The 27,816-nt window shown below is 40.6% G+C and overlaps 1 protein-coding gene and 1 non-coding gene across 2 annotated transcripts in view; one reads left to right on the top strand and one right to left on the bottom strand.

The window, feature by feature from the left end:
- Positions 1–27,816, top strand: part of EDIL3 (EGF like repeats and discoidin domains 3) — a 319,182-nt gene that overhangs the window by 158,194 nt on the left and 133,172 nt on the right. The window contains exon 6 of the mRNA XM_038765904.1: positions 17,315–17,428. Within this exon, the coding sequence (XP_038621832.1) occupies positions 17,315–17,428 (114 nt within the window). The remainder of the gene's footprint in view (positions 1–17,314; positions 17,429–27,816) is intronic.
- Positions 15,282–15,419, bottom strand: LOC119944944. The gene has a single exon (XR_005456083.1). It is a non-coding gene; the product is annotated as a small nucleolar RNA SNORA7 (small nucleolar RNA).

Genomic DNA, 27,816 nt, shown 5'->3' with positions numbered 1-27,816 from the left:
GCCCCCCGTGGGACAACATGACCACCTTGTAACCTCCCCAGCACTTAGAACAGTGCTTTGCACATCGTAAGTGCTTAATAAATGCCATTATTATTATTATTATTATTATTATTATTACAATGCTCTGCATGCAGATGATGCTCAATAAGTACTTCTTGATTAGTCCTGGATATCAACTCCTAATCCCCCAAAGGATCTGCAAATTCCATATATTCTTGGGTGATTGAGATTAGATTTAATTAAGCATTTCATACATCAAAGACATGTATATCTGTCATTCGAATTCGCAGATAATGCCACTGAGTAAATCTATACCTATATATACACCAGGACCCCATCTGTCAGAAAAGATACTGACAAAATATCACTAAAAACAAGAACTTGTACCCCATTATTCTCAAGCAGGAATGAGCTCATGAGGGAGGTGTGTCATTCTGTGTTTTGGTGATGAAATGAAAGTTATTTCTCAGGAATTTTCCTTAGAAAGTGATGGCATCTTTTAGTCCATCACCAAGCTTAAATGTAGTGCTAAACCCTGCAATAAATATAAGCTAATCAGATCAATTTTATTTGAGGGCTTACTGTGTGCAAAGCCCTTGGGAGAGTATATATAACTGACACATTCCCTGCCCACAATGAGCTTACAGTATAGAGGGGAAGACAGACATTAATATAAATAAATTACAGATATGTACATAAGTGCTGTGGGGCTGGGTGGAGGGCAGGGAATAAAGGGAGCAAAGCAGTATAATGCAGAAGGGAGTGGGAGAAAAGGAAATGAGAGCTTAGGGAAGGCCTCTTGAAGAAGATGTGCCGTCAATAAGGCTTTGAAGGTAGGGAGAGTTATTGTCTGTCAGATATGAAAAGGGAGAGCATTCCAGGCCAGAGATCACAGGATCCCTGAAATCAGATCCCAAGCAAGTTCACAATCTAAGAGGTGGGGAGAACAGATTTGTATTGTACTCTTCTAAGCACTTAGTTTAGTGCTTTGCAGATAGAAAGCGCTCAATAAATATGATTGAATATTGTATTCCCATTTAACAGATGATGAAACTGAAGTCCACTAAATTTAAGAGACTTGGCCAAAGTCACCCAGCAGGGGTAAGGAAGAAAAAGGGATTAGAAACCAAGTTTGACTCATTGCCCCAGTTCCTTCCCCACTGTGATCACAAAAACCCTCATTTGTGTGTGTGAATGAGTGTGAGATTATCAGCTCCATGAGATTAGGGATTGTCTACTTGCTTTATTGTATTCTCCCAAACTCTAAGTGTAGTGCTCACCACACTTTAAGCGCTCAATAAATGCCACTGATTATGATGAAGATCAGCATCTGGGGGTTCCGGTCTCCACACAGCTTCCTTATCTGCTGCCTCTTACTCCCCATTTAGAGTGTAAACCTTTGAGTACTGAGATTGTGTCTACCAGCTCTATTGTACTATACTCAGTAAATGCTTTTGACCTACTGGAAGAGAGAAAAAGTAAAGTATATTTTCCAAATGCAGAGTGAAAATTGAAAATGCAAATTAAAAGCACATACACACACTCTATATACAAAGAGTATGCTTTTTTTCTGTTTGGATTGCAAAATAGTTAAAGTGAGAAAGGCAATGCCACCTTAAGTGAAAGCATCTCACTTCACTTACTATTTCTTATCTCCTCAATCAAATAATCAGTAGTGTTTACAAAGTGCCTCCTATGTGCTGAGCACTCTCAAAGAGATTTAGGAGAGTACAGTTGTTAGAAAATAAAATCTCTGGCCTCCAAAAACTTTCAATCTAGTGGGAATGACAACACAAAACAATTTTCAGATATGGGGAAAAAGAGAATGTAAAGATGGATGCATGAATCACTGAGTGCGTAAATAGTGGAATATGAGCTTAGATATGTTAAAAAAATTATATGGGATGCTGCTAGTGGATAAGTGCAGAGGTGCAGGAAAAGTGCCAGCTTGTCTCTTCCACAGATAACATTCCTGATAGACTTAAAAGCTTGTTTTCTAAGTAGTCTGGATAGTCAGTTCCCTCTACACAGGAAGGAAAATGTTTATTGCATAGTTCTGTTTGCTCCAGATTTATGGCCTATTTCTCTCAAAATGTTCACAAGGTACCTTGAAAATGTATCTTCTGGTCATTTTCTTCTTTTAAACCACTCAGAGATTTGCTTGTTTTTGGGGGGTTTTTTAATGAATCACCAGTGGAGTAGCAAGATTCTTCCCCATGTTTCAGTACAGAAACTTTCTTCAGAAAGATTGCAGGAGAGAAATGGAGGAGCTGAGTGGAACTCAAGTGAGGCTTGTAATCTCTTTCTTCAAAAACGTTCTTTTTTTTCCCTGAGATAAAAAAAAAACAGTGTCTAGTATTGATGAGTGGTCTATCAATGAAAGAGACTAGGGAAATGCAGAAGGAGTATGCTTAGCAAATATTCATTCAGATTTTGGTCTGATCTTAAAATTCTACGTTATCTGCATTTTACAGTGGTCAGCCAGGTATTGCTAGCTCCCATAGGAATATTTGCAGGTGAAAGTGAGTTTGTAAGCTTCATACTTTCTCCACTAGATCATTCTCCCTAACTGTCAATAGGGAATTTCCACAGTGGTTGATACCTGATGACACACCTGTCCTCCCCCGTCCCTCTCCATGTCTTCCCCTTGCTCCCCAAAAGCCAAAGAAGCAGCAGGGTACAATGGATAGAGCACAGGCATGGGAGTCAAAAGGTCATGGGTTCTAATCCCACCTCTGCCGCTTGTCGGTTGTGTGACCTTGGGTAAGTGGCTTCACTTCTCTGGGCCTCATCTATAAAATGGGGAGCAAGAGCGTGAGCCCCAAGTGGGACAAGGACTGAACCCAACCCAATTTGCTTGTATCCACCCCAGTGCTCAGTACAGTGCCTGGCACATAGAAGTGAACTTCTGCAGACCTGCAAGCCTCTCTCTTGTCTGCGTCTCCAACTCTCTGGATACAAGCGGCCCTGCAGTGGCTGTATTAAGAAGAACGCCACCTTCATAATGGCAGGGAACATGTCTACTAACTCTATTGTATTGTACTCTCACAAGAGCTTAGTACAGCACTCTGCACACCGTAATGGCTCAATAAAAACCACTGATGATGATAATGTCCCAACCTGCAGCTTTAGTGGGAAAGAGAGAAAGTGGTTCTGGGCTTGGAACTGCTGAGCCGCCTCCCTCCCCTACTTTGCCCCCATGGTAAGCCCCCTGGGCGATTGCATTAATCCCACCTGCCCCTTTGACGAACAATTTAGCGCTCTTCAAGGAGTGGCTATTGAGTGAATGTGCCTAACTGGAGAAGGAAAAGAAAGGACTTTCTTCTAGGTGCAATAATCTAGCTAGCAGCACACAACAGACATGAGGCGATAACAGTTCTCGAAGTAAGCAACTCAATTCTGCCCAGACAGCAATTCCATAACAAATTGACCCAATATCTTCCCCGCTGGCTGTGGCCCACTTCCAGCAGATGAGCCAGGGCATTATTAGACTCCCACCAGTTCTGTGGGGAGTTAATCAATCCTCAGTGAAAATGCACCTATCTAATTCTAGTCTCTGTAGAGCCACAAACACAAGGTCAATTGTTGACCTTTTCAGGTCCCTGAACCGACATTTACTTACAGGGTCCAGTGGAGCATGAAGAGATTTGACGGAGCAGGAAAGAATAAAGGAATTCCTGAGTCTGCTTTACTAAAACACGAGCTACGTAATTTTACCAGAAGATGGAGATACCATTGGTGTTACTTGTTTACCATTGGTGTTGCTTGCTTGCTGTATTTCCTCTGCCTGTAACTAGAATAACATCAATTTCCTACCCCCAGAATTTCATTCTGCTTATGGTTATCTTAAGGACATAAAAATCAGAGTTGAAGATTTGTTATGAAGCACCTGAACAGAAACATAATTCTGCTTATTTTCTCTTCTGGGCCAAATTCTCAGTATATAAGCACTTGTTTCAACACAGAGATAGCTAGTAAATATATGAATTCATATGTAATGGATAACTATTTGTCATTTTTCAACCATTTTTGGTTAAAGCAGGTTTCCACTCATTAGTTGTGTGTTGCAGGATGGGAAGGAGAGTGGTCTTCCAGGGAGTCTGTGGCTAAAATGTTTTAGTTTGATTGTACATATCTAGCAACAGGGATTTCATTACAATATAATAAACTTGTGCATTGTATTTTTGTGGTTTCTCTGTGTTCTGTTTGTTCCTTTGTTTTAGGCACCATAGGGGAAAATTTCATGGGTTGGTTGTAAATGAATTTGAGCAGGGAGTGTACAGGATGAAAACCAACATGTATGGGGAAATATAGGTTTATTATCGGGCCAATACTCATTCTTCCCAAGGAGAATTCCTTCACCCTTCACTAGCGATACTGTATTATAACTGAGCCAAAATGACTTGAATGTGGTTTTGTTAAAGCAAATATCCTTTTGGTGAGCGAGGATGGAGAATCAAATCTCTTGGTTTTTATTTTTAATTTTCCAGCAGATAAAGTATCACATCAGACACTCATGATGGAGACAGAAATAGGAAAATTCAGTACAATAGTATAACGATTTCCTTGCACATTGATGGCTTCAACAATTAAGGGACCTGTAAATGACAGAGATTGAGAGACTTGAGCCCAAATTGTTCTGTGCAGGAAGCTATGGTGTTACTTTTTGTGTTATTTAAAGGATTCACTTCTCATAAGTGCTGTTCATCCTTTTGCAGTAACATGTACATTCTTATGACAATTAAAGCATACCTGTTTATTGTCTGGGGATGAAATTATAAATAGATATGTCAATTTGGAAGAGTAACAGTATGTGGTGTATGTATTTTATTGTTAAAATATATCCCCTTTTGTATTCTTGATATACAACAGGAAAAGATGTGATAACTGGTACCATCTCTACATGTTGCCAACCTGTACTTCCCAAGTGCTTAGTACGGTGCACTGCACACAGTAAACACTCAATAAATATGATTAAGTGAATGAATGAATTCCATCTTCACACCCTGAATATTCTTCTGGTACACAGCTGTTTGATAGTGTAGTTTGGGGTTTTGTTGAGGAAATGCCCTGAAATATTTAGATTGGGTGTGAGTTCAGTGAATCTTTAGCTTGCCTGCTAAAATTGAATGCAAGTGTCTGACCCATCACTGCAGGACGGGTGTCATTCTTTAAGCTGTAATAAATCTGGTTGCTTTCTAAAGTAGCATGGTAGTTTCATAGCCTCTGATGATAACCTTCTAATCTGAAACCCAGGAATAAAGATAAAAATCTAGTGTTCTGAATAGGATTTACACTGATGTTTGCCTAAGTAGAATTGATGGATATATAATCTTGTCAGAATTCTGCAGAAGTAAATACCAGCTACTATTATGAGTGCATTCAATTTGATTATAGGGCCTGATTATTCATAACAATTATTTCCAGTTTCACTATTGTTTCTATGCTTTAATTAAAAGCAATATGCAATTGTAATATAACTCCTTTTCATTATTCAATGGAACATTTTAGCTATCATTTCTAGAAATGTCTAGCAATATTCAATTTTGTTTAGCAAAAAAGCCAGGAGAGTCACTAAAGTGGCAAGGATAAAATTCATGTTCTATGGCAAAAAGATGGGTTTTCCTCTTGTTTCTTGTGAATATTGATGCATTTGGTAATTTACAAAGCAATTGGGCTATATTATGTTGATTAAAGCCTTATAGAGTTTTGTATATTCAATTCTTAATAATCTCCACAACATATTATTTCAGACTGAAAGAAATGAGCCAACCAAAGAAGGAACAAATCTAAAGCATTAAAAAACTCCTGCCCTTGTGATTATTAAATCAGACTTCCTTAGTGAGACTGCTCACAAGCTTTCCATAGTGCATGATTTATTTTGTTTTATGTAGATTTCTGCATTCTCTCATTCTCTCTCTCTCTCTCTCTCTCTCTCTCTCTCTCTCTCTCTCTCACACACACACACACACACACACCCCTCACACATATAATATTTATATATATGTGTGTAAACGTGTATATACACATACATAATATATTGTATATAATATACATGTATGTATATTATATGTATATATAAACATATATGCATATGTGTGTATATCTATGTATATATACATATATACATATATTCTCTCTGAGAAATGTTCCCCTTGTCTCCAGGCAGGGTGAAGAGTTTGGGGACAGAGATGTTAACTGGCTTTTTTCTATTATTGCAATGCCTCAGCTACTCCCTAAGAGTACATTTTCAATTGCCTTGACATCTGATTTCAAACGTGGAGCATACCTGTAGTGCTCAGAAACCTGCTGAACTGGAATAAGAAACGAAGGTGGCATTAGCGAATATCCATTTCATTTTAAAGAATGAGGTCAAAGGCAGCGTAGATGTTCTTGACTGGATGAATGTAGTCTAATAAGGATTACAGGACAAATTAGGGAACTGACTGTATACCCCTGACAAGAAAATATATAATATGCCCAAAATGCTATTTTATATCCTTTTACTTATACAGCACCTAGTGCAGTGCTATGCAGCCAGAGCCCATTTTTGGGTAGGGACTGTCTTTATATGTTGCCAACTTGCACTTCCCCAGTGCTTAGTGCAGTGCTCTGTACATAGTAAGCGCTCAATAAATACCATTGAATGAATGAATGAACCAGGGATCCAGTAAATGTAAATTCCTTGTGGGAAGGGAATACGTCATGTGTCTCAGTTGCAATCAGTCACTGGTATTTATTGAGCATTTAATGTATGCAGAGCACCGCAGTAAGGGTTTAGGAGAATAATAATAATTACAGTGATGGTATTTGTTAAGCGTTTACCATGTGCCAAGCACTGTTCTAAGTGCTGCGGGAGATACAAGATGATCAGGTTGTCCCACGTAGGGCTCGCGGTCTTAATCCCCATTTTACAGATGAGGTAACTGAGGCACAGTGAAATTAAGTTACTTGCCCAAAGTCACATAGCTGACAAGTGATAGAGCTGGGATTAGAACCCAACATCTCTGACTCCCAAGTTCATGCTCTTTCCACTAAGCCATGCTGCTTCTCTGAATATAATGCAGTAGAGTTGGTAGCCATGATCCTTGTCTACAAGAAGCTTATAGACTATTTTCCCAAGTGCCCTCAATTAAAAAAACATTATTCTGATTGCTGTGCACTCAATTAAATACCATTAACATGATTGCTATTAATTTTACAGATTAGATAGACCTCGGTAGAAGCCAGTGTGGCATAACGTCTTCAAACTGTATAATTTATTCTCTTTATTGTTTACCCCTATGCCTTATAGTTTTCATCTCATTACCCCTGACTGACTGAAAGTAAAGATTTGAAAATATTACTTGTAATGATAGCATTGAGTTTCCTAATCAGTCCTATTCCTTTATGGCAGAATGGAATCATCTGTTAAAACTCTTGTTACAGAAATAGCCAATTACTTTAATCAGGTTCAATGGAGTTGATGGGAATTGTTGGCCTGAAGGCATTCTTTTTGAGTGTGAAATTTCATGGTAAGTAACTTAATGGAATTAAAATTTCCCATTTAGTGTCTTTTAAAAAAGCAAAAATGAAAAATGCACATGTCCATTTATACTTTTTAAAAAACAATACCTCTTGCAGAATAGAGGTGCAGGTGAGACAATGTTATTTCCAAATTCCACCCTGTTGTTTCTTACATATTTCATCATGCTGTTTGCAGTAGCATGACTGTCATAGAAAACATGAATTCAGGCAAGATGAATATCAAAATATTATGTGACCTTTACTTAGGGGAAATTTTTGGAAATAATATTTCATCCTATGTGCAAGTAGAGGAACAGTTAATAACTGAGTAACCTTTAGAATATTTCCATTCAGCCTTATAGGAAATAAATCTGAAACCACCAACGTAAGAATAGAAAATATTCCTATTATTTTATGTTTTTCATTCATCTTCATTTATAGCTTGCTTTGAAATCTTTTTCTGAGATTGAAATATCCCTTAAAGCAATAGTTAGCCTCTCGAGGAAAAATATGTATGTTTACATTGCTCTGAAAATAGCTCATTTCATTAATGCATTTTATTAAAGTGTTCAGTCTTCCCAAGGATAATTCTATCACCCTTCACTAGTGATCTTGTACTGTAACAAAGCCAAAATGAATTGAACATGGTTTTGTTAAAGCCTTTTGATGAGAGAGGGTGCAGAAGAAATCTCTTGGTTTCTATTTTTTAATTTTTCATCAGATGAATAAAGTATCTTGTAACATATGGGAGAGATTAATTGAATTAGAATGTTTAGGGATATGTTTAAGTGATTAACAAATAAATAGATGTGAACCAGCATGTGACATTAATTAGTGACCAAGAAAGGGGGTCATTGTTTGGCCATTTGCCGCCGCAAATCTTGGGATCATTTCTGCATGTTGGTAGGTTTTTTTTCTTAAAGTTTGGGATGGACCCATCTGTTCTCTTTCAGCGGTACTGGGGTACAGGTACCGGAATCAAAGCTTTCTTAATGTTGGATAGCATTTCCAGTCGATCCTTGGCTTCTCACCATTCATTGTCCGTTTCTTGATCTAAACCGCCCGTTTCAGTCTTCAGCATCTTCTTGTGTTCTGGTGTTCTGATTATGTGCTACTGTGAAGCACTGATCAATCAGTGGTATTTGAGCACCTGCAATATGCACAGCGCTGTACTAAGTGCTCGGGAGAGTACAATGCAACAGTTAGTAGACACGTTCCCTGTCTACAAGGAGCCACAAGAAGCAGTGTGGCTCAGTGGAAAGAGCCTGGGCTTGGGAGTCAGAGGTCATGGGTTCTAATCCCAGCTCTGCCACTTTTCTGCTGTGTGACTTTGGGCAAGTCACTTAACTTCTCAGTGCCTCAGTTCCCTCATTTGTAAAATGGAGATTAAAACTGTGAGTCCCACGTGGGACAACCTGATTACTCTGTATCTACCCCAGCGCTTAGAACGGTGCTTGGCATATTGTAAGTGTTTAACAAATACCAACATTATTATTATTATTACATTCTAGAGCTGACAAAGTATTTCTTGCTTTCCTGCAAGCAGTTTAAGATCACATTCTTTTTCACCAGACCAGTCTTAAGTGCTGTTGTCTAGCCAAATCCATAATTTTGAATGGCGGCCCAGTAGAAAGAGTTGTGAAAGCACCCCATTCACTGTTCTTGTTGGTACTTGGAGCTGGGATTTTTGGCTAATAGAGTGGCTGTGATCTTGCGCAGACCTCCTTTCAGGGAACCTGGTACTACTGGAGCCTGACATTGAGTTACCTTGATGGGTTTGGTGCTGCTGAATGATAAACTTGATTGCATTTGTGAGGGTGAGTTTTGAGCATACCCACTTGATAACTAGCCCATCACTTAGCACCCTTTATCGTTGCAGTTAACCATGGCTGAAGTCATTCATTCACTCAGTCGTATTTATTGAGCGCTTACTGTGTGCAGAACACTGTACTAAGTGCTTGGGAAGTGCAAATTGTCCACACAAGTCAGGGCCTGATCTTTGAAATTTCCAGAATTCTGGGTGTCCTCTCCCTTCTTGAGGTTTCTTTCCTCCTCACACTCCTCCAACCTCTAGCAAGAAACACTAGAAAACAACCTACATTGAATATGTGGGTTGAATGAGGAAGATGAGTTGAGGATAATGGCAAGGTTATGGGCTGTTGTGGCAGGAAGGATAGTGGTGATGTTTACATTAATGGGAAAGTCAGAGGGAGGGCAAGAAATAAAGTAAAGGGTTAATTGAAATTCTTCAGCCGTTGATACAAATTTAACTAGATTCTTAGCCCCTTATCTGGGCCTTTGAAAAAAGATGCATTACTCATAAGTTTTCAGTTATTCATCATTTTAGTATTACATTAAGGCCTCTCTAGAAAAGCTAAGGTCATCTTAGAGAAAAAAAAATTAAGTGCCCATTAAACAATTTGGAGAAAATTAAAAGTGGTAACATATCTTCTTACAAGGTTCTTATATGAGAGCTGATAGCACTTATGAGCCATCCTTAGGCCATGAATATGTCTGCTCTGTTTGTTTTTTTGGCCACTTGTACATATTTTAATGTTCGTCTCCACCATTAGAGTGTAGGATCCTGCTGGGCAGGGAAAATGTCAGTTGATTTTTCTGTACTTCCTAAATGCCTAAATCATTTCTCCGCACCATGGGCAGCTGCTTTATTAACATTACTACTGGTGGTGGTACTACTACTATTGTTATTACTACTTCTGAGATAGATTTTTGTCTTTCTGGTCCTGATGATTTATTCTCAAAGGTGAAAAAGGGAAATGAGTATTTATAAATTGGAAGTAGTAATAATAACAATAATTCTGGTATTTAAGTGCTAACTCTGTGCCAGATACCATATTAACCACTAGGGTGGATCAAAGGAAATTGGTTTGGACACAGTCCCTGTCTCACAGTCTTAATCCCCATTTTACAGATGAGATAACTGAGGCATAGAGAAATGAGGTGACTTGCACAAGGCCACATAGCAGACAAGTGGTAGAGCAGGAATTAGAACCCATGACCTTCTGAGCCCCACACCTATGCTCTAGCCACTATGCCATGCTGCTTCCCAAGAACTAGTGTGCTGCTCCCTTCAGAAATAGCTTCAGTGGCCAAAACTCCCTCTTCCAAACAAGGGAATAAAATCATTTATGCTCTGACCTCCATGAGAATTTAGGATAAGCTGTTCTAATATAAAATGCAATGGAGTGGCCAGGGTTTATCATATCCACAGGCTTTCCCAAATATACCTGTTTCCCTACCCAGCACTAATGATCTCTACCCTGTGGCCAACTAATAATAATAATAATAATCATGGTATTTGTTAAGCTCTTACTGTATACCGGCACTGTTCTAGCACTGGGGTCGGTACAAGATAATCAGGTTGGACAGAGTCACTGTCCCACATAGGGCTCAGAGCCTTAATTCCTGTTTTACAGATGAGGTAACTGAGGCACAGAGAATTAAAATAATAATTATGGTGTTTGTTAAGCACTTACTATGTGCCAAGAACTGTTCTAAGTGCTGGGGTAGATACAAGTTAATCAGGTTGGACACAGTCCCTATCCACGCTGGTCCCACATTCTTAATCCCCATTTTACAGATGTGATAACTGAGGCCCACAGAAGTCAAGTGGCTCGAAGTCACACAGCAGACATGTGGAAGAGACAGGATTAGAACCCAGGCCCTTCTGTCTCCCAGGCCTGTGCTCTATCCAGTAAACCACACTGCTAATGGTAGGCTTGGACATTTGTGGCTGCCCAGCCTAGGTGGGCTGATAATTTTGGCTGTGATTGTGCTATTGTGGTATTTTGTCCATGTCTGCCCCTTCCCCTTTGGTTACGGTGTCGGCCAGAGGCACCAGTGATTCTAGGCTTTCTCCTGTCCTCACACAGCTGACTTGGCCAGATGTGGCTTGGAGGCCCAGGAATTTACCTGGTAGTCGCCAGGCCAGGAGTGGGGTTGGAGGCCAGAATTGAGCCACTGGTCGTGCCGAGAAGCCCTGTTGTCGGGCAGATGTGCTGACGCCTGAGTGCCCAGGGCCAGAAGGAGTTAACACCAAGGGATGTGCAGCTCCAGAGCTTTTGGGCCCAGCTGCAGAGCACCATACTCACTAACTTCCTGTTTGGCTTGTCTTAAGCTGATTTGGGACCCAGCCTAAAATACCCTCCTTAGTAATTCTTCAGGAAATCCCCTGGCCTCTACATATAGAGTATATCATTCACGTAAGCAAAGGTATTCATTGAGTGCCTACTAAGTGAGAAATACTGCCCTGAGCTCTTGGGAGGTGATAACAGAAGCGGGAAGCATACTTTCCACCGCCCTTGCCTTCAAAGTGCATACAGTCTAACTGGAAGATGGACAGACCAACATTATTGATAAATGGGAGGAGCAGGAAGAAAAATCGGGCTATTAGCAGGAAGTAGTCCAAAGATATCAGGTGGAACTTTAAGTGAAAAAAATTCAATGTTCAAATTCAAGGAAACTCATTTACTTCTGCCATGCCACTCAGTCAACGTATGTGTGAATATCCTCTGAGTGGCCCAAGGTACCTCCTTTAATTAATAACACTAATAATAATTATAGTGATATTTAAGTGCTTACTATGTGCCAGTTACTGGGGTAGATTTTACAAATGAAGAAACTGAGACACAGAGAAGTTCAGGGATTGCCTAAGGCATATATCAGGCAAGTGATGGAGCTGGAATTAGAACCCAGTTCCCCTGACTCTTAGCCCTGTGCTCTTTGAGAGAAGCAGTGTGGCTCAGTGGAAGGAGCCCGGGCTTTGGAGTCAGAGGTCATGGGTTCAAATCCCGGCTCTGTCACTTGTGGTCTTATGGTCTAGGGGGAGACAGTAAAAGCAGTTAGGGATAGGAAAGAGAATAGAGTAGAGGAATGTTTACCTAAGGATTATGGGGCTGAGATGAGTAATCAAGGTGCTTATGGGGTCCTTAGCCATTGTCAGTAAGGAGGGAAGGGTGGATGGGGAAATGCCAGATTGAAGAGGCAGTGAGAGCTCAGGGCTGGGAGTCATTGGGTTAGAGGTGGGAGCTGGAAGCTGATTAATCAAGTTTTGGAGGATTTTCTGACTGTCAGCTCATTGTGGGCAGGGAAGGTGTCTACTAACTTTGTTGTATTGTACTCTCTTGCACTTAATGCAATGCTCTGCCCACAGTAAACGCTCAATAAATACCAGCAATTGATTCTGTGTGCAGAATCTCCTCACCGTACCTCGTTCTCTCCTGTCCCGCCATCTACCCCCGGACCACGTCATCCCCCGGGCCTGGATTGCCCTCCCTCTGCCCATCCGCCAAATTAGCTCTCTTCCTCCCTTCAAGGCCCTACTGAGAGCTCACCTCCTCCAGGAGGCCTGCCCAGACTGAGCCCCTTCCTTCCTCTCCCCCTCGTCCCCCTCTCCATCCCCCCATCTTACCTCCTTCCCTTCCCCACAGCACCTGTATATATGTATATATGTTTGTACATATTTATTACTCTATTTATTTTACTTGTACATATCTATTCTATTTTATTTTGTTAGTATGTTTGGTTTTGTTCTCTGTCTCCCCCTTTTAGACTGTAAGCTCACTGTTGGGTAGGGACTGCTTATATGTTGCCAACTTGTACTTCCCAAGCGCTTAGTACAGTGCTCTGCACACAGTAAGCGCTCAATAAATACAATTGATTGATTGATTGATTGATTGATTGTCAGCTATGTGACTTTGGGCAAGTCACTTCACTTGTCTGGGTCTCAGTTCCCTCATCTGTAAAATGGGGATGAAGACTGTGAGCCCCACGTGGGACAACCTGATCACCTTGTATCACCCCCAGCACTTAGAACAGTGTTTTGCACATAGTAAGGGCTTAATAAATGCCATTATTATTATTATTATTATTATTTCCACTAGGCCTTGCTAATAGTGCTATGTTGCTCAATTTACTGAGCCCCAAGGAGCCAGAGCCAGATTCGGGTGGGACATGGTGAGAGAAAATTCCTCTCCATCGAACCTCTCCCTGCTCCCACACTCCAATCATTCAATCATTTCCTGGACCTTCTTGGATTTTCTTTTTTCCCAAAATGCCTTTCCATGTCTCTGCCACCATTCCTGAGTCTTCTTTCTGCCAAATCTCTCAGCATTCTGATTGCTTCAGAAATCTATCTGTATCTTTATTTTCTCCAAATCAAAACAAGGAATCCTGTAAAGGATTTGCTGCTCTCCCTTCAGTTGCCATAATTTAGTTTTATGTAAAATGATGGGCGTAGTTCTGTCTTGTTTTGTGTGTTCTCATGAATCCATCAGGCTTACAGTATGCTTCCCAAGTGAGGTGGAGAGGAGATCAGTATTTTCAGTGTTATGGTATGATGTAGCAAGAAGGAGTCAAAGAAGGGTTTGAGCCTCAGTGTCACTGACTGGATAAAAACAGTCTGTTTGAATAGCTGTAAAAACAAATCGCCCTTCTCATGCCCTAAAGTTTGATCATGTATTTTGTCTTGGCTTTATCCTCAGAACTTCACTGTGCATTAAAATGGGAATATGAGTTATCCTCAAAATGGTCATGCATTTAATATGCAACCTCTGATCTATTTATTAGTGTGCTAAATCACTGCATTTGCCTTAAGCAACTTGTTGTCTATCTAAATGAGCCTTGCTCACTCGTTGAAGAATATGGCTTCATGATTTAATCCATGGGATTCCTTGTTTACCACATTCTCTAGGAAATAACTTGCAGTAATGAGATGTGGTAAGTGGTGGATTTTGCCATGAGGCCAGTATTTTCCAGTTTCTTGTAACATATTTTAATTATACAGTTTGGATATAGCATGATGGAAGTATTAGGGATTGTTCTTCCTCTCCACATGTGTCTTCTAGAAAAAAAAAAACAGATTGACTAGGAAAATATCAGCAGTGAACACGCATGTGGAGTCAGTCAAGTCATGATGTTAAGCTTCCCAACCTCTGCTTCACTCACACTGAACCGTATCATATTGTTCTGTCTTATGCTTTCAAGTCTTAGGCTTGTGAGGAGAGATGGTGGTGCCATCTACAGTGATGGGAAAGTGAGCAGGAGGAAGGGTTTGGGTGGGAAGACACGAAGTTCAGTTTTAGCCTGACTAAATTTGAGGTGACAGGAGGACATCCAAGAAAACATTTTACAGATGAGGTAACTGAGGCACAGAAAGGTGAGGTGACTTCCCCAGGGTCACACAGCAGACAAGTGGCAGAACCGGGATCAGGTCCTCTGACTCTCAGGCATTTGGTATTTCCACTAGGCCTCACTGCTTCTCCACTATGACCTTTGACTCTCATTTTGTGCTTGGCAGGGCACAAATCCTACTTCATAATTAAGCCATAGTGATCTTTTGCATGTATGTATTACTCTATTTTACTTGTACATATTCTATTTATTTTATTTTGTTAATATGTTTTGCTTTGTTCTCTGTCTCCCCCTTCTAGACTGTGAGCCCACTGTTGGGTAGGGACTGTCTCTATGTGTTGCCAACTTGTACTTCCCAAGCGCTTAGTACAGTGCTCTGCACACAGTAAGCGCTCAATAAATACAATTGAATGAATGAATGAATGTCGACCTATAGCGACTCCACAGACACATCTTTCCCAGAATGCCCCACCTCCATCTGCAATCATTCCGATAGTGTATCCATAGAGTTTTCTTGGTAAAAATATGGAAGGGGTTTACCATACCTCCTTCCACGCGGCAAATGTGAGTCTCTGTCCTCGTCTCTCTCCCATGCTGCTGCTGCCCAACACAGGTGAGTTTTGACTTGTAGCAGTTTGCCTTCCACTCTCTAGCCACTGCCCAAGCTAGGAATGGAGTGGGTAGGCCTCTTCTTGACTCTCCCTCCCATAGCCGAGGCTGGTAGAGGACTGGAAACTCTCCAGATGCAAATGTGAGAGGGGATCGTAATGTACTCAATGATTGTGCAACTTTTCAGTCTTTAAAATAGCGTACAAATAATGAATTCCCAGCATGGGAAGCATTCTGCTAGTGATGGACGTGATGATAATCTCCGAATGTATATCAATGTCAACCTTCAATTCTTATTGACTCAGTGGTTACTCTGCCATTTTCCCACAAAAGAAACTGCCTCCAGAATCCATCTCCTGCATTTTTTTCATGAAAATTCCTTCAGACTGGGATTGTACAAACCTCATTGCAGCCTTGTGATTGATCCATTTGAATCAACACTGCTTGGAGAATCGAGACTTGGATTCTCATCTTAGTTGTGCCATTAGAGAAGCAGCGTGGCTCAGTGAAAAGATCCCAGGCTTTGGAGTCAGAGGTTATGGGTTCAAATCCCAACTCCGCCATTTGTCAACTGTGTGACTTTAGGCAAATCACTTAACTTCTCTGTGCCACAGTTACCTCAACTGTAAAATGGGAATTATGTCTGTGAGCCCACGTGGGACAACTTGATTACCTTGTATATACCCCAGTGTTTAGAACAGTGCTTTGACATAGTAAGCGCTTAATAAATGCCATTATTATTATTATTATTATTATTATTATTTTATTATTAGCAGGCTAACATGGGTGAAGACTGCACCCTGGTAGCGTGCCTCTCCCCTGATTGCCTACTCATTGTGGCATTCAACGTTTCAGCGGGAATACAGTTAGCTGAGACCAGAGTATGAATGTCACTCACCACCCTGAACGTCAGTTCAGCCACACAGTTCTCAGTCCTGGAGTCCCAGCACTGTATCATCTGTCATTCCTCATGGGTGAATCCATAGTCAAACACTCATGGCATAGTTTGGACCACTATCAAAATAAATAGGGAGAAGATAAGTTTAAATTCCCTATTCAGGTCATTCACATGGATCCCCTTCTAGACTGTGAGACTGTTATTGGGTAAGGACTGTCTCAATTTGTTGCTGATTTGTACTTCCCAAGTGCTTAGTATAGTGCTCTGCACACAGTAAGTGCTCAATAAATATGATCCAATGAATGAATGAATCCTCAGTTTGAATGTTGGCAACCTATGTGACATGTTTTAGTTGTAAATTCATCTATTACTATAAAGATTCTATAGTATTTCTCATACATACACTCCAATATATGTGATATAAGATCTATAATTTTTAGGCATGTACAATATTGGCCAATTAAAGGTATTTTTTTTTTTCTGGACAAAATGATTCCAACAATTACTGTCCTTTTAAAGTGTTTTCATTCTCTTCCTACAAGGAAACATGATTTTGCATATATGCCCCTTTACTCTGCCAAAAGAAGATTTTCTGGAATAAAGTTAGCACATATCACATTAATTTTACTTTACAAATATCTATCGTTGGCAATTAACTCTAATTTGCTTCTTAGCTCATTTATCAAAATGGGAGTATTTAGAAACTGAAGCAATCCTGTAAAAATTTGAATGAATTAAGATGAAGTGAGACAGTGTTAATTGGCATGAGTTATTACTGAAGCAATGTATTTTAGGACTCTAAGTGATGTTAATGCATCTCTCCACTGATATATTTGAGTTTATCAAATTGTATGGTTACCGTGGATAGTTGCAAGGGTTTGTATGCTTGTTTTGGGAACTGGACAAAAATATTTTTAGCCTTGCAACCATCTATTTTTCATGCTTGCTTGATCTAGTTAGTTGCTATGCATTCTGCATAGTTTGCATTTTTTGTTGAAAATAACTATGATTCCAAAAATCTTGTCTCCGATTTGAACCAAAACCACGTGAACCCTTAGATAATGTCTGATTTCTTGTGTTTAAACCAGACATTACCCGGAAAACATTTAATCAAATAGCTAATTCTCTTCTCTCTCTATTTTTCCTTAGATATAAATGAGTGTGAAGCAGATCCTTGTAAGAATGGTGGAATTTGCACAGATCTCATTGCCAACTATTCCTGTGAGTGTCCAGGGGAATTTATGGGAAGGAACTGCCAGTACAGTAAGTATTGCAAACGTACTTTGTAATATTCTCAGTTTATCTTATTTAAAAATGCCTTCAAATGCCATGCATGTTGTCTTCAGAAAACAAAAGAGGCTAAGGCCATTGAGGATGTGCATATTTGCCACCTGAAGCCCTTTATTTGTAAATATCACATATATGGGGATTGATCAAAGGATTGACCAATGTTCCACTGGTACCCACAGAAGGTTTGAGGTTGGGCTTGTGTTGGGTTTGTAGTGACTTGTCTTCCTGGAGCCAAGAAAGACAATCAATTGTATTTATTGAGCTCTTACTGTGTGCAGAGCACTGTACTAAGTAAGGGCTTGGGAGAGAACAATGTAATAAAGTTGGTAGACACATTTCCTGTCCACAATGAACTTACTGTCTGGAGGGAGGTGGGAAGTGTAGAGAAGCCTTTGGAGTGATCCCATTTCAGGAGTCATCTCGAAAACCTTCTTCAGTTTATTTTTCAAAATGGAACCCAGGACAAACTCCAGATTTGGTCAGGTTTACATGGAATGCTCAGCAATTTTTAATTGTGTATGAGTGGTATGACACGTTTTACCACTGTGTTAGTCATTCAAGCTCCTTTCTCCGAAGGAAGGAAGGAGAAGGAAACTGGAAGTTAATGCTAAATAAGAGAAGGAAACTCACTCCTGTGGACTCCCTCTCTGATGGGAAGGCTAATTGGAGTCAAGTACTAGGGATAGATTAGGTGCTGCCTAATGGATCTCAGCCAACCACAGGAGAGTATTGGGAAAGGAGGAAGGGAGGTACCTGTTGGTTGGGTAGAAGATGGTTCTGAGGTGTGATTCTGTGCTCAGGATACACACACAAAAAAAGATTGGGAAGTATGGAGTCACAGGAGAAATGTCTTACATTTTGAAGTGAGGATCTTACCCCTGGGGAAGGGAAACAATTGTATGGATCAACTGCAGATCTGCCCTGGCATAGAAATATCGTAACTGATGGGTATTTGGAGGTGGTGAAAGTGGAACCTGGGACATCTCAAGAGAGGCGAGAACAGGACCAAGAAGAACATGTGCACCAAATGCCAGTGGGAAAATAGAAAGTGTCCTGAGGAAAAGGGGAAAAGTGTTGGAGGAAAAGGGAAAAGAGTTTGGGAGCAGAATTATCTTCTAATTGTTACCAAATGAGAGGGTAAATAATATTTACATTTCTTCAATTAAAAACCCACTTAGAGGTCTTAGCTTAGTGATTACCTGTATTCAGGTTTGGGTGGTTCTGGGATGCTGGAGAGATGTATTTGCCTGGATGCGGAGAGACAGAGAGGGATCCCTTTTTCCCCAAAGCTAACTATATCCAACCTTAGGAAGGAACCCACTGTCATTTGGAAGGGCGATCATTTGCAAGGCAAGGGGTGGAGTGGGGTTCATGTGACGGAAGACCACATCTCGCCCATTCGAGGAAAGGAAAATCTAGAGGGTTGTAGGACCTTGCCAGGGGTCTGGGCTCTCTTGAGTGACAGCAGACCCTGGGCCAGGCTATGAGTCTGAAGTGCCAGACACATCACAACCATGTGAGGGACACCATATACATATACAGAACTGCTTCTTCTGACATTTCAATTGTGTTACACCCACACGGATATAAGCTATCGGATGACTATTTCACAGTTTTGTAAGTCCTTAATGATACCATGATACAAAATCCAAACACATGTTATGAGTGATCTGAGTGTATTATTACCATTTCAGAATTTTCAGGATTTTTTTTGCGCAGTCAGATCAATGTGCAGATACTGGGATTTTTATCCAGAGTAACAGAAGTACCAAATTTTCATTTTAAGTGTGGCAGCGTATTGGGGTTGGTAGGGGAAGAGTAACTGGGAGGAGCCCAGGACTGGCAGGTAAAGCCAGTGGGTCACAAAGACCTGATTTGGGCTCATTTTGGCTTCCTTCAGACACTTTCAGTTCTTTTTTGGAAACTCAGTATGTCTGGGAATCCAGTCAAAACACTCCATGTAAGAAAGCAATGACTTCATCCTAAAGCCAGAAACCAAAGGCTTCATCCCCTTCGTGGCATTTGCACCAATTTTCTATAGTGGAGGAAAGAATAAGAGGTTGTACTCTGTAATGAGATGCTTTCATATATCAGGATCACAGGTTAACAAGAATCTTAGCTTTAAATATTTAGCTCTTGAGTTCCATACAAATTCCACAGAGGATTGTTTATTATCATCCTATGATTGTGAGAAGCAGCATGGCTCAGTGGAAAGAGCACGGGTTTTGGAGTCAGAGATCATGTGTTCAAATCCCGGCTCTGCCGCTTGTCAGCTGTGTGACTTTGAGCAAGTCACTTAACTTCTCTGTGCCTCAGTTACCTCATCTGTAAAATGGGGATTAAGACTGTGAACCCTACATGGGACAACCTGATTATCTTGTATCTCCCCCAGCACTTAGAACAGTGCTTGGCACATGGTAAGCGCTTAGCAAATACCATCACTGTTATTATTATTATTGTGAAGTAAATACTACATATAATCCCCAGTGTTGCTCAATATAAAGATGCGAAGTTTAATGCAATTTCAAACAGAATCTAACAAGAATGAAGTTGTGTTTTTTTTTCAGTCTATTGAAAAGTTATACTTTTACTAAATAGTACCCTTTGTGGCTCCATAATTATTGCAGCTTCCCAGGGAATTGTTTACAAATCAAAAGATGACAATGTGAATTAAAATTTAATTTAAAATAATCCTTACAATTTCTCACCAAAATGTCCTTAGAAAAATATTTTCAATTCAATTTAATGTAAACTCCTATATCTAGCCCCACTTAGCATCCCGTTGTGTGCTTCTGTGAATTATTGGAGGTTTAATAGTTTTGATTTTCCTTATATGGAAAGGCTCATTTTAGTGTCTTGGTTGTATTGTTTTAAACTGAAATGCAAGTTCTGGATGATGAGCCTAACTCAAATTCCAATTAAACTGCTGATTTAGATTCCGTTGAAGATCTTGAATTAGAGCTCAAATATTCAGCCACATATTTTTATGAAAAGCATGCAGGAAAAATGGACAACAAACTGGAATGAACAATCCACATTCCCCAGGCTCAGGCACTCTTTCACTACATCCTTTATTAAAACATGGCATATTGAGAAATTAACAAAAATAGAATTTGATGACATTTGAATGAATAATGCAAAAATGGGCATGATGATTTTCATATATTGGATCGTGTCCCTTAAAAACTCTGGGCTTCATCCTTCTGGCTGTTTCAATGTGATATTTCTGGAGAGTCACTAAAGCCCATTTGAAGTTCTGATTAAAGGAACGGGGTGTTTGTTAGACCCCAATAGTTCTCTGAGAACCCTTTGTTTCATCTTCTTCAACAAAAGGGATTTAGTTAACAGCCTGGTGTATTCAGCACGCATTGCTAGAAAATGCTAGGCTGAGCTATCGAAAGGAGGAGCAGGTCTCTGATTGGTTTCTTGAGGGATTATGCTCTCTTGTGATCCACCATATCCCTTCAAGAGGAGTCTTGGCTGGGCATGAACACTGAACAAAGATTTGTGTCCCTTGCTAGTGTATTAGTTTTGCCTAAGTGGGTCTGAAACCGCTTCAAACTATTCCCCAGATTTAGAACTCCCTCCCAGAATCAACTGTGCCACGGTTCTCCCCACATTCAAATCCCTTCTAGAATTCCAACTCCTCCAATAAGCTTTCCCCGGTTAATTTCCCAGCACTTCTTCAGGCCAGTTAAATACTTAGAAAGTTATTTTATACCCTCCTCAGCCTTCCTGTGTATATATGTGCTCATTTATTTCATCCCCTCTTGTTGTAAATATGTTTGTGCTGCTCTTCTTTTTTTTTAATGGCATTTATTAAGCGCTTACTATCTGCAAAGCACTGTTCTAAGCACTGGGGAGGTTACAAGATGATCAGGTTGTCCCACGGGGGGCTCACAATCTTAATCCCCATTTTACAGATGAGGTAACTGAGGCACAGAGAAGTAAAGTGACTTGCCCAAAGTCACACAGCCGATAAGTGGCAGAGCCGGGATTTGAACCCATGACCTCTGACTCCAAAGCCCGGGCTCTTTCCTACTGAGCCACGCTGCTTCTCTTTCCCATTAGAGGGTAAGCTGTTTGTGAGCAGGTGGCTTTTTCCAAGTTAGCTAATTTCCAAATGTCTATTACTGTGTCCTACGTCAAGTAGGCATTCAGTAAATGCTACTGTTTTTACTGAAAACTGGGGCCTGGGCGGACACATTGATGCATTCAGTGGAAAGTTTTGCATTCAGCTAGGTGCCACATTTCTTCCTCCAATCTAATAGCAAAATGATTCATTCATGCCTTTCACTTGTTCTTGTGAAATCACTTAAATGGAATGATGCACACTTTCTTGATGGATATTAGACCTATAGAACCTCAAAATAGCCACTGAGAATGCAATTTTTGGCAAGAATGCAAGTTTGGGGTCTCATTTGAAAGCCAGCAAAAATGTTTCAAGCTGCTGTCCTACTTAGATTGGATGGTTTCGGTATTCTCTCAGGAAGTCAAACATTTTCCAGGAGTTTTATGGTGGCATCTGTGCATCCAGCAAGAGAGCACCTTGTATAAAAAATGAGGCCATTTCCCAGGCAAATTGATTGCAGGTGATTCACTCAATCACTTATACCTATTGAGGTCTTATTGTGTTTAGAGCACTGTACTGAGCACTTGAGAGAGTACAAAAAGTTGGTGGGCCATCAAGGAGTTTATTGTACTCGGAGAATCCAAGTGGCACAATCCTGCCTGCTAAAAATGAAATCACTAACTTCCACTGAGAAGCTTCTAAGAAATAAGCAAACTGCAAGGGTTGGAGGAACCATCCTTACGATGGCCTGCCAAAAACAAAATGCCCCATTAAGTTTTATTTGTCTATATTTTTCATGCTCTCTACTCCTGAGCGGAGCCAGTTATTCGGGAAGGTGTGTCATTGGGTGAATAATAGGGCCTCACCATTAGGATAGAATAATTTCAGTATTCCTTTCCAGAATGCAGTTGATAATGGCTTCTGATTTATATGTCACCCCCCACTGCTGCTGATCGCCTGTGACATGGTTATAAAAAGGAAATGAGGGAGAAGTTATGGCATAAAGGAAAACATTTTTTTCAAGCTTTTAAAAAATAAATCTAAGGTAATAATAGGATATGAGTTCAAAGAAAACAAAGACATTAAAAAATAATCAAGCCAAGCATTGTTTTCTGGTTAGAAAACCAGTGGAATATGAATAGCCATTGGATATGTTGCAGCCTAAGAAAAAAATACATATAGGAAAATATCTTCCAAGTAAGAAAACAAAGAGGACAGATAAGGAAGAAATAGCCCTTAAAGCATTTTTTTTTTTTTCGTGGGGGGGTTGATTTTTTTTGTTTCATTCTGGGGAATTAAGAACTTTTCGTGGTTCTCATTCTTTCAGTTCTTCAGTCTTGGTTATTATTGTAATTCCCTGTAGAGCTACTGGGTCATTCAAATAGGAATAGGTCCTGAGTCTAATGGAGGTGGGAGAGTGGATAAGACGAAGGCAATGTTGTATCTGGTTGAGGGGCCCACTGGGTTTCCTTCTGCACGGCTGAAGTCTGAAGACTTCTGGGTGGGCATAAAAAGGCTCCTATTCAGGCTTCTTCTCAAAGTAACATAGTTATATTTTCACTTTAACCTAATACTGTACACTCCTTTTAAAGAGTTTACAATAAAAGCGAGAAAGTAGAATCCTGGGTCAGGCGTGTTAATGCCCTTATAGATCAATCATATTTAAGTGCTCACTGTGTGCGGAGCACTGTACTAAGCCGTTGGGAGAATACAATAAAACCGAGTTGGTAGACACGTTCCCTGTCCATAACAAGCTGACAGTCTAGAGGAAAGGAAAACTCAAACTGTAATAATGTGATAAAAATAAATAATAAACCCTTGGGCTCAGAGATGAAACTGAATAGAATTTCAGTCTTTGACAGGGAATCAGCCGCCTCTGGTTCTATTTTCAAAGTGCCGCCGTAGAGATCAGTGTAGAGCCATTTCACTTTGAAAGTTCACCTTCTGTACCTTAAAGCGATTACACAGTAAAGGAGAAACTTTGCAAAGTGTTTCAGTACACCCCTAGGACCTGATAAATACATTTAACAAATTAAAACAGCTTCTCATTACCAGCCAGATCCTCATTTAATACAAATAACTGCTAAAACACCCAGTAGAGCTTTGATGGTTTTCAAGGTGTATCAGCATTTCTCTTACGCAGTAAGATCCAATTTTTCAGAGATTATAATTTGCCGACAAAACTCCTTTCTAGTCTGTCACTGACTACTGAAGTTCTCAGTTCAAAGGCAGAATGTGGGGAGGGTTTTTGGAGGGAGATATAAACCAAATGGGGAAAGGGAATCAGAAAGCATGTGATTGGCTTGCATCTACCCTGTGCTTAGCACAGCGCTTGAGTCCATTGAAAGCGCTTAATATCAATCAGTCCATGGTATTTTTTATCATTATCATCATTATTATTAGTATTCTTATTTTGTATTTGTTAAATGCTTACTATGTGTCTGGCACTGTCCTAATGTTAGGTAGCTAATCAGGTTGGACAGAGTCCCTGTCCCAAGTAGGGCTCACAGTCTTAATCCCCATTTTACAGATGAGGTAACTGAGGCCCAGAGAAGTTAAGTGACTTTCCCAAGGTCCTGCAGTGGACATTCAGCGGAGCCAGGATTAGAACCCAGGTACTTCTGAGTCCCAGGTCTGTGCCCTTCCTACTAAGTTATATAGAAGCAGCATGGCTCAGTGGAAAGAGCACGGGCTTGGGAGACACAGGTCATGGGTTCTAATCCCGGTTCTGCCATATGTCTGCTGTGTGACCTTGGGCAAGTCACTCAACTTCTCTGCGCCTCAGTTACCTCATTTGTAAAATGGGGATTGACTGTGAGCCCCATGTGGGACAACCTGATCACCTTGTATCCCCCCCAGCGCTTTGAACAGTGCTTTGCACATAGTAAGTGCTTAACAAATGCCATTATTATTCTTATTGATTACTTACTGTGTGTAGACCACTGTATTAAAAACATGGGAGAGGACCGTATGGCTTGGGTGGTCAAACCAATCGCTACTCATCTCAGTTGTTGTTATCAGAGCCAAGATACTTTTTGATACACATTGCAAATGAAGAAGCAGCTAGAAGAAGGCACCATATAAACTGCTATGCAGAGCTTTTCAGAATATTATGATTTTTGGTGTCTACTCTTTTGGGCAGGCTGAGACAGATGATTAAGGGTGGAGCACACAGTTTGACCTAGCCTGGGTGAAACACTGCCTTTGCAACACACTAGAGGAATAATGGAGCTCACACTGAGGGACTATCACCAAGAGCATTTGTAATAATACTACTACTAATAATAATAATGATAGCGTTTATTAAGCACTTATTACATGCAAAGCACTGTTCTAAGCACTGGGGGGATACAAAGTGATCAAGATGTCCCACGTGGGCCTCACAGTCTTAATCCCCATTTTACAGATGAGGTAACTGAGGCACAGAGAAGTGACCTGCCCAAAGTCACACAGCTGACAAGTGGTGGAGCCGGGATTTGAACCCATGACCTCTGACTCTAAAGCCCGTGCTCTTTCCACTGAGCATGCAGCTTCTGTTTATCAACATAGAAGCATGGATTGAGCTCCTACGCTCTGCCCAAGCATGAAGAAATATGTGTACAATAGACAGTGACCCAAATAATGCTGTTCAATTAGTGTTCTCTTTTTCAGGAATGCACCCTGGTTACTAAAGTAGGTATTGCTGTTCAAATAAATGTAGCAATGGAATTTATTACATGCTTTCTCTGTGCCAAGCACTGTACTAAGCTTTTAGAGAAAATACCCAGGTGGAAGTTACAGTCCCTGTCCCTTGTGGGGTTTACGATATTAAAGTTTAAGGGTAGAGAAGGGATTGGAGGCTGACACCTCAGGAGGGATGAAACATTAAAACCCAACACAAACAAATAGAAAAAATAGGCTTGAAGTCTCAGTGGTGATGGAGGAGACGCAAAAATAAGCGAGAGGAAGCCAGGTGCGGGGACTGTTGGTGGTAGTGGAGAAGGAGACAGTTACCAAGGTGCTTTTCTTGGCAGCAAAGTAAGAGTGAGAGTGTGTGTACTCTTAAAAATGCAGAGCTAACTCTATTGCCATCCGTCTTTAAGATGATCCTTTTGTAACTTAATTTTTCCGAACAACACGTCTCAATCATTTTCTAAACCTCAAAAGTCATTCTGCTTGACCAAGCCTTTTTTTTTTTAGAAAAGTGTCCACAATCGGTACCTTAATAGCTTTATCTAGTCAATAATACACATTTCTTCTAAGCCTCTAAAGAGAATAGACCTGTAAAATATCCAAACTCCAAATAAATTGCAGTTGAAGAATATGGTTCTATAAACGGAAATAAAAGCCAGAGTAAGGCCAGTAAATCCAATACTAAATTTCAAGGAAAACAGCAGTAGGAACGGAAAATAAATGACTCTGACAAGAAAAATGGATGGGACCTTAGTTATATAAGGAGCCCATAAATACCAACTCCATTATCTAGCTACAAAACCTCCAGCCAGATGGAAGTAGAGAAGGCCAAAGAAAGCTGTAGTGTCTTGGTTGGAAAGAAACTCTTCATGGAGTCCTGGGATAAACTAGCCAGACTGGCAGATAGTTTTTAATAATCATTAGTCCCACAAAAATGCTATTGGGTCCGTAAAATTGGCATCAAAACAGGCACATTACCAAGTCCTCTCCCTTACATTCCTGCCACTTTCTCCTCATCCTCCTTTTCATCCTCCTTCTCTACCTCCTCCACCTCTTCTTCATCTCACTAGACTAAGAGAGCACAAGCTTCTTCCCTGAGAGCTGCCAATTTCTAGTTTTGAAAATTCAAGGCACTTTTTTCTTTGTCCTTACTGTGAAAGGGAAGAGTAGTGGATGGTCGATTTCAGAGATGGTGCATCTGCCGCTCACAGAATTAGAAGGATGGGAAGCAAAAAATAAAAGCAGGGTGCACAATTCCCTCTGAGTGCTTCTTCGTAAAGACCTTCCCCTGGCAGTGGAATCAGGGACAATCCTCTTTAAATGGGACATCTGGCAGCTGCATTCTGTCTGGAGCAAGTAAATCACTGCCCCTTCAAGCACTGATTGCCTTGAAGGGCAGGCAAAGGGAACAGGAAGAAAGCTAGCACACTGATTATTTTAAACCCATTGGCTGATTTTCCAAAAGTCTCATTTTGCATCAGCCCCACCCCTTATTTCATTTGTTCCATTTGGAATCTTAGGCTAAAGAGGGTTTTTTTAGGACTTTAACAGTCAACGAACATCATTTTCCCATATGCAGCAGGGAGCAGACAGAAAAATATATCCTCCCCCTCTTATCCCTTTGCTCAGCTCATGGCTGTTCCTGTTACGGCTGACCTATTCATTCAATCATATTTATTCAATGCTTACTGTGTGCAGAGCACTGTGGATGGGCAACAACTGGAGATTTTTGAGGAGAGGGATGACTGTCCTGAATGTTCCTGTAGAAAAATGATCCGGGCAGCAGAATGAAGTATGGACTGCAGTGGGGAGAGGCAGGAGATTGGGAGGTCAGATTGGAGATTGATGCCTTATTCTAGGCAGGATAGAATGACTGATTGTATTAATGTAGTATCCGTTGGAGTCGTGGGACTGTGGCCACTTAGGTAGCCATTACAAAAGGGACCACACACCCAGATAATACAGATCCTCTTTATTAAAGTGTCCCATTGCTCTCTCTTCTCAAAGGAAATTCCTCTCCTCATAATGTAAGCAGTACTGATTCCTCCTCTTTTGTTGCTAGTATGTGGGACTGTTTTCTTTGAAAGGTCTTTGTTTTGATGTTAATATGTGTGAACCTTCCAGAGATGACCAATTTGTCTACACTAGACTGTTACAGGCTCAGGGCTAGTATTATTCTGCAGCTGGCATGCCACGTGCCTAGTGGCCCTCTTGACCACGGGTAAACAGTTCCCTTTAATTCATTCAATCTATCAGAGCACTGTATTCAGCTCCTGGAGAGTGCAATATAACAATAAACAGACCCATTCCCTGCCCACCACCAGCTTACAGTCTAGAACTCCCTCTTACAGTTCATGGTCATGGGTTCAAATCCCAGCTCTGCTGCTTGTCAGCTGTGTGACTTTGGGCAAGTCACTTAACATCTCTGTGCCTCAGTTATCTCATCTGTAAAATGGGGATTAAGATGGTGAGCCCCACATGGGACGTGATCACCTTGTATCCTCCCCAGTGCTTAGAACACTGTTTTGCACATAGTAAGTGCTTAACAAATACCAAAATTATGATTACAATTCCAGTTCTTAAAGTTCCCTCTTACCTTTATAGCAGCAAACTGTTA

The sequence above is a fragment of the Tachyglossus aculeatus genome, chromosome 23, assembly GCF_015852505.1.
Source record: "Tachyglossus aculeatus isolate mTacAcu1 chromosome 23, mTacAcu1.pri, whole genome shotgun sequence".
NCBI lineage: Eukaryota > Metazoa > Chordata > Mammalia > Monotremata > Tachyglossidae > Tachyglossus > Tachyglossus aculeatus.
This window is presented reverse-complemented; position numbering and strand designations above follow the sequence as displayed.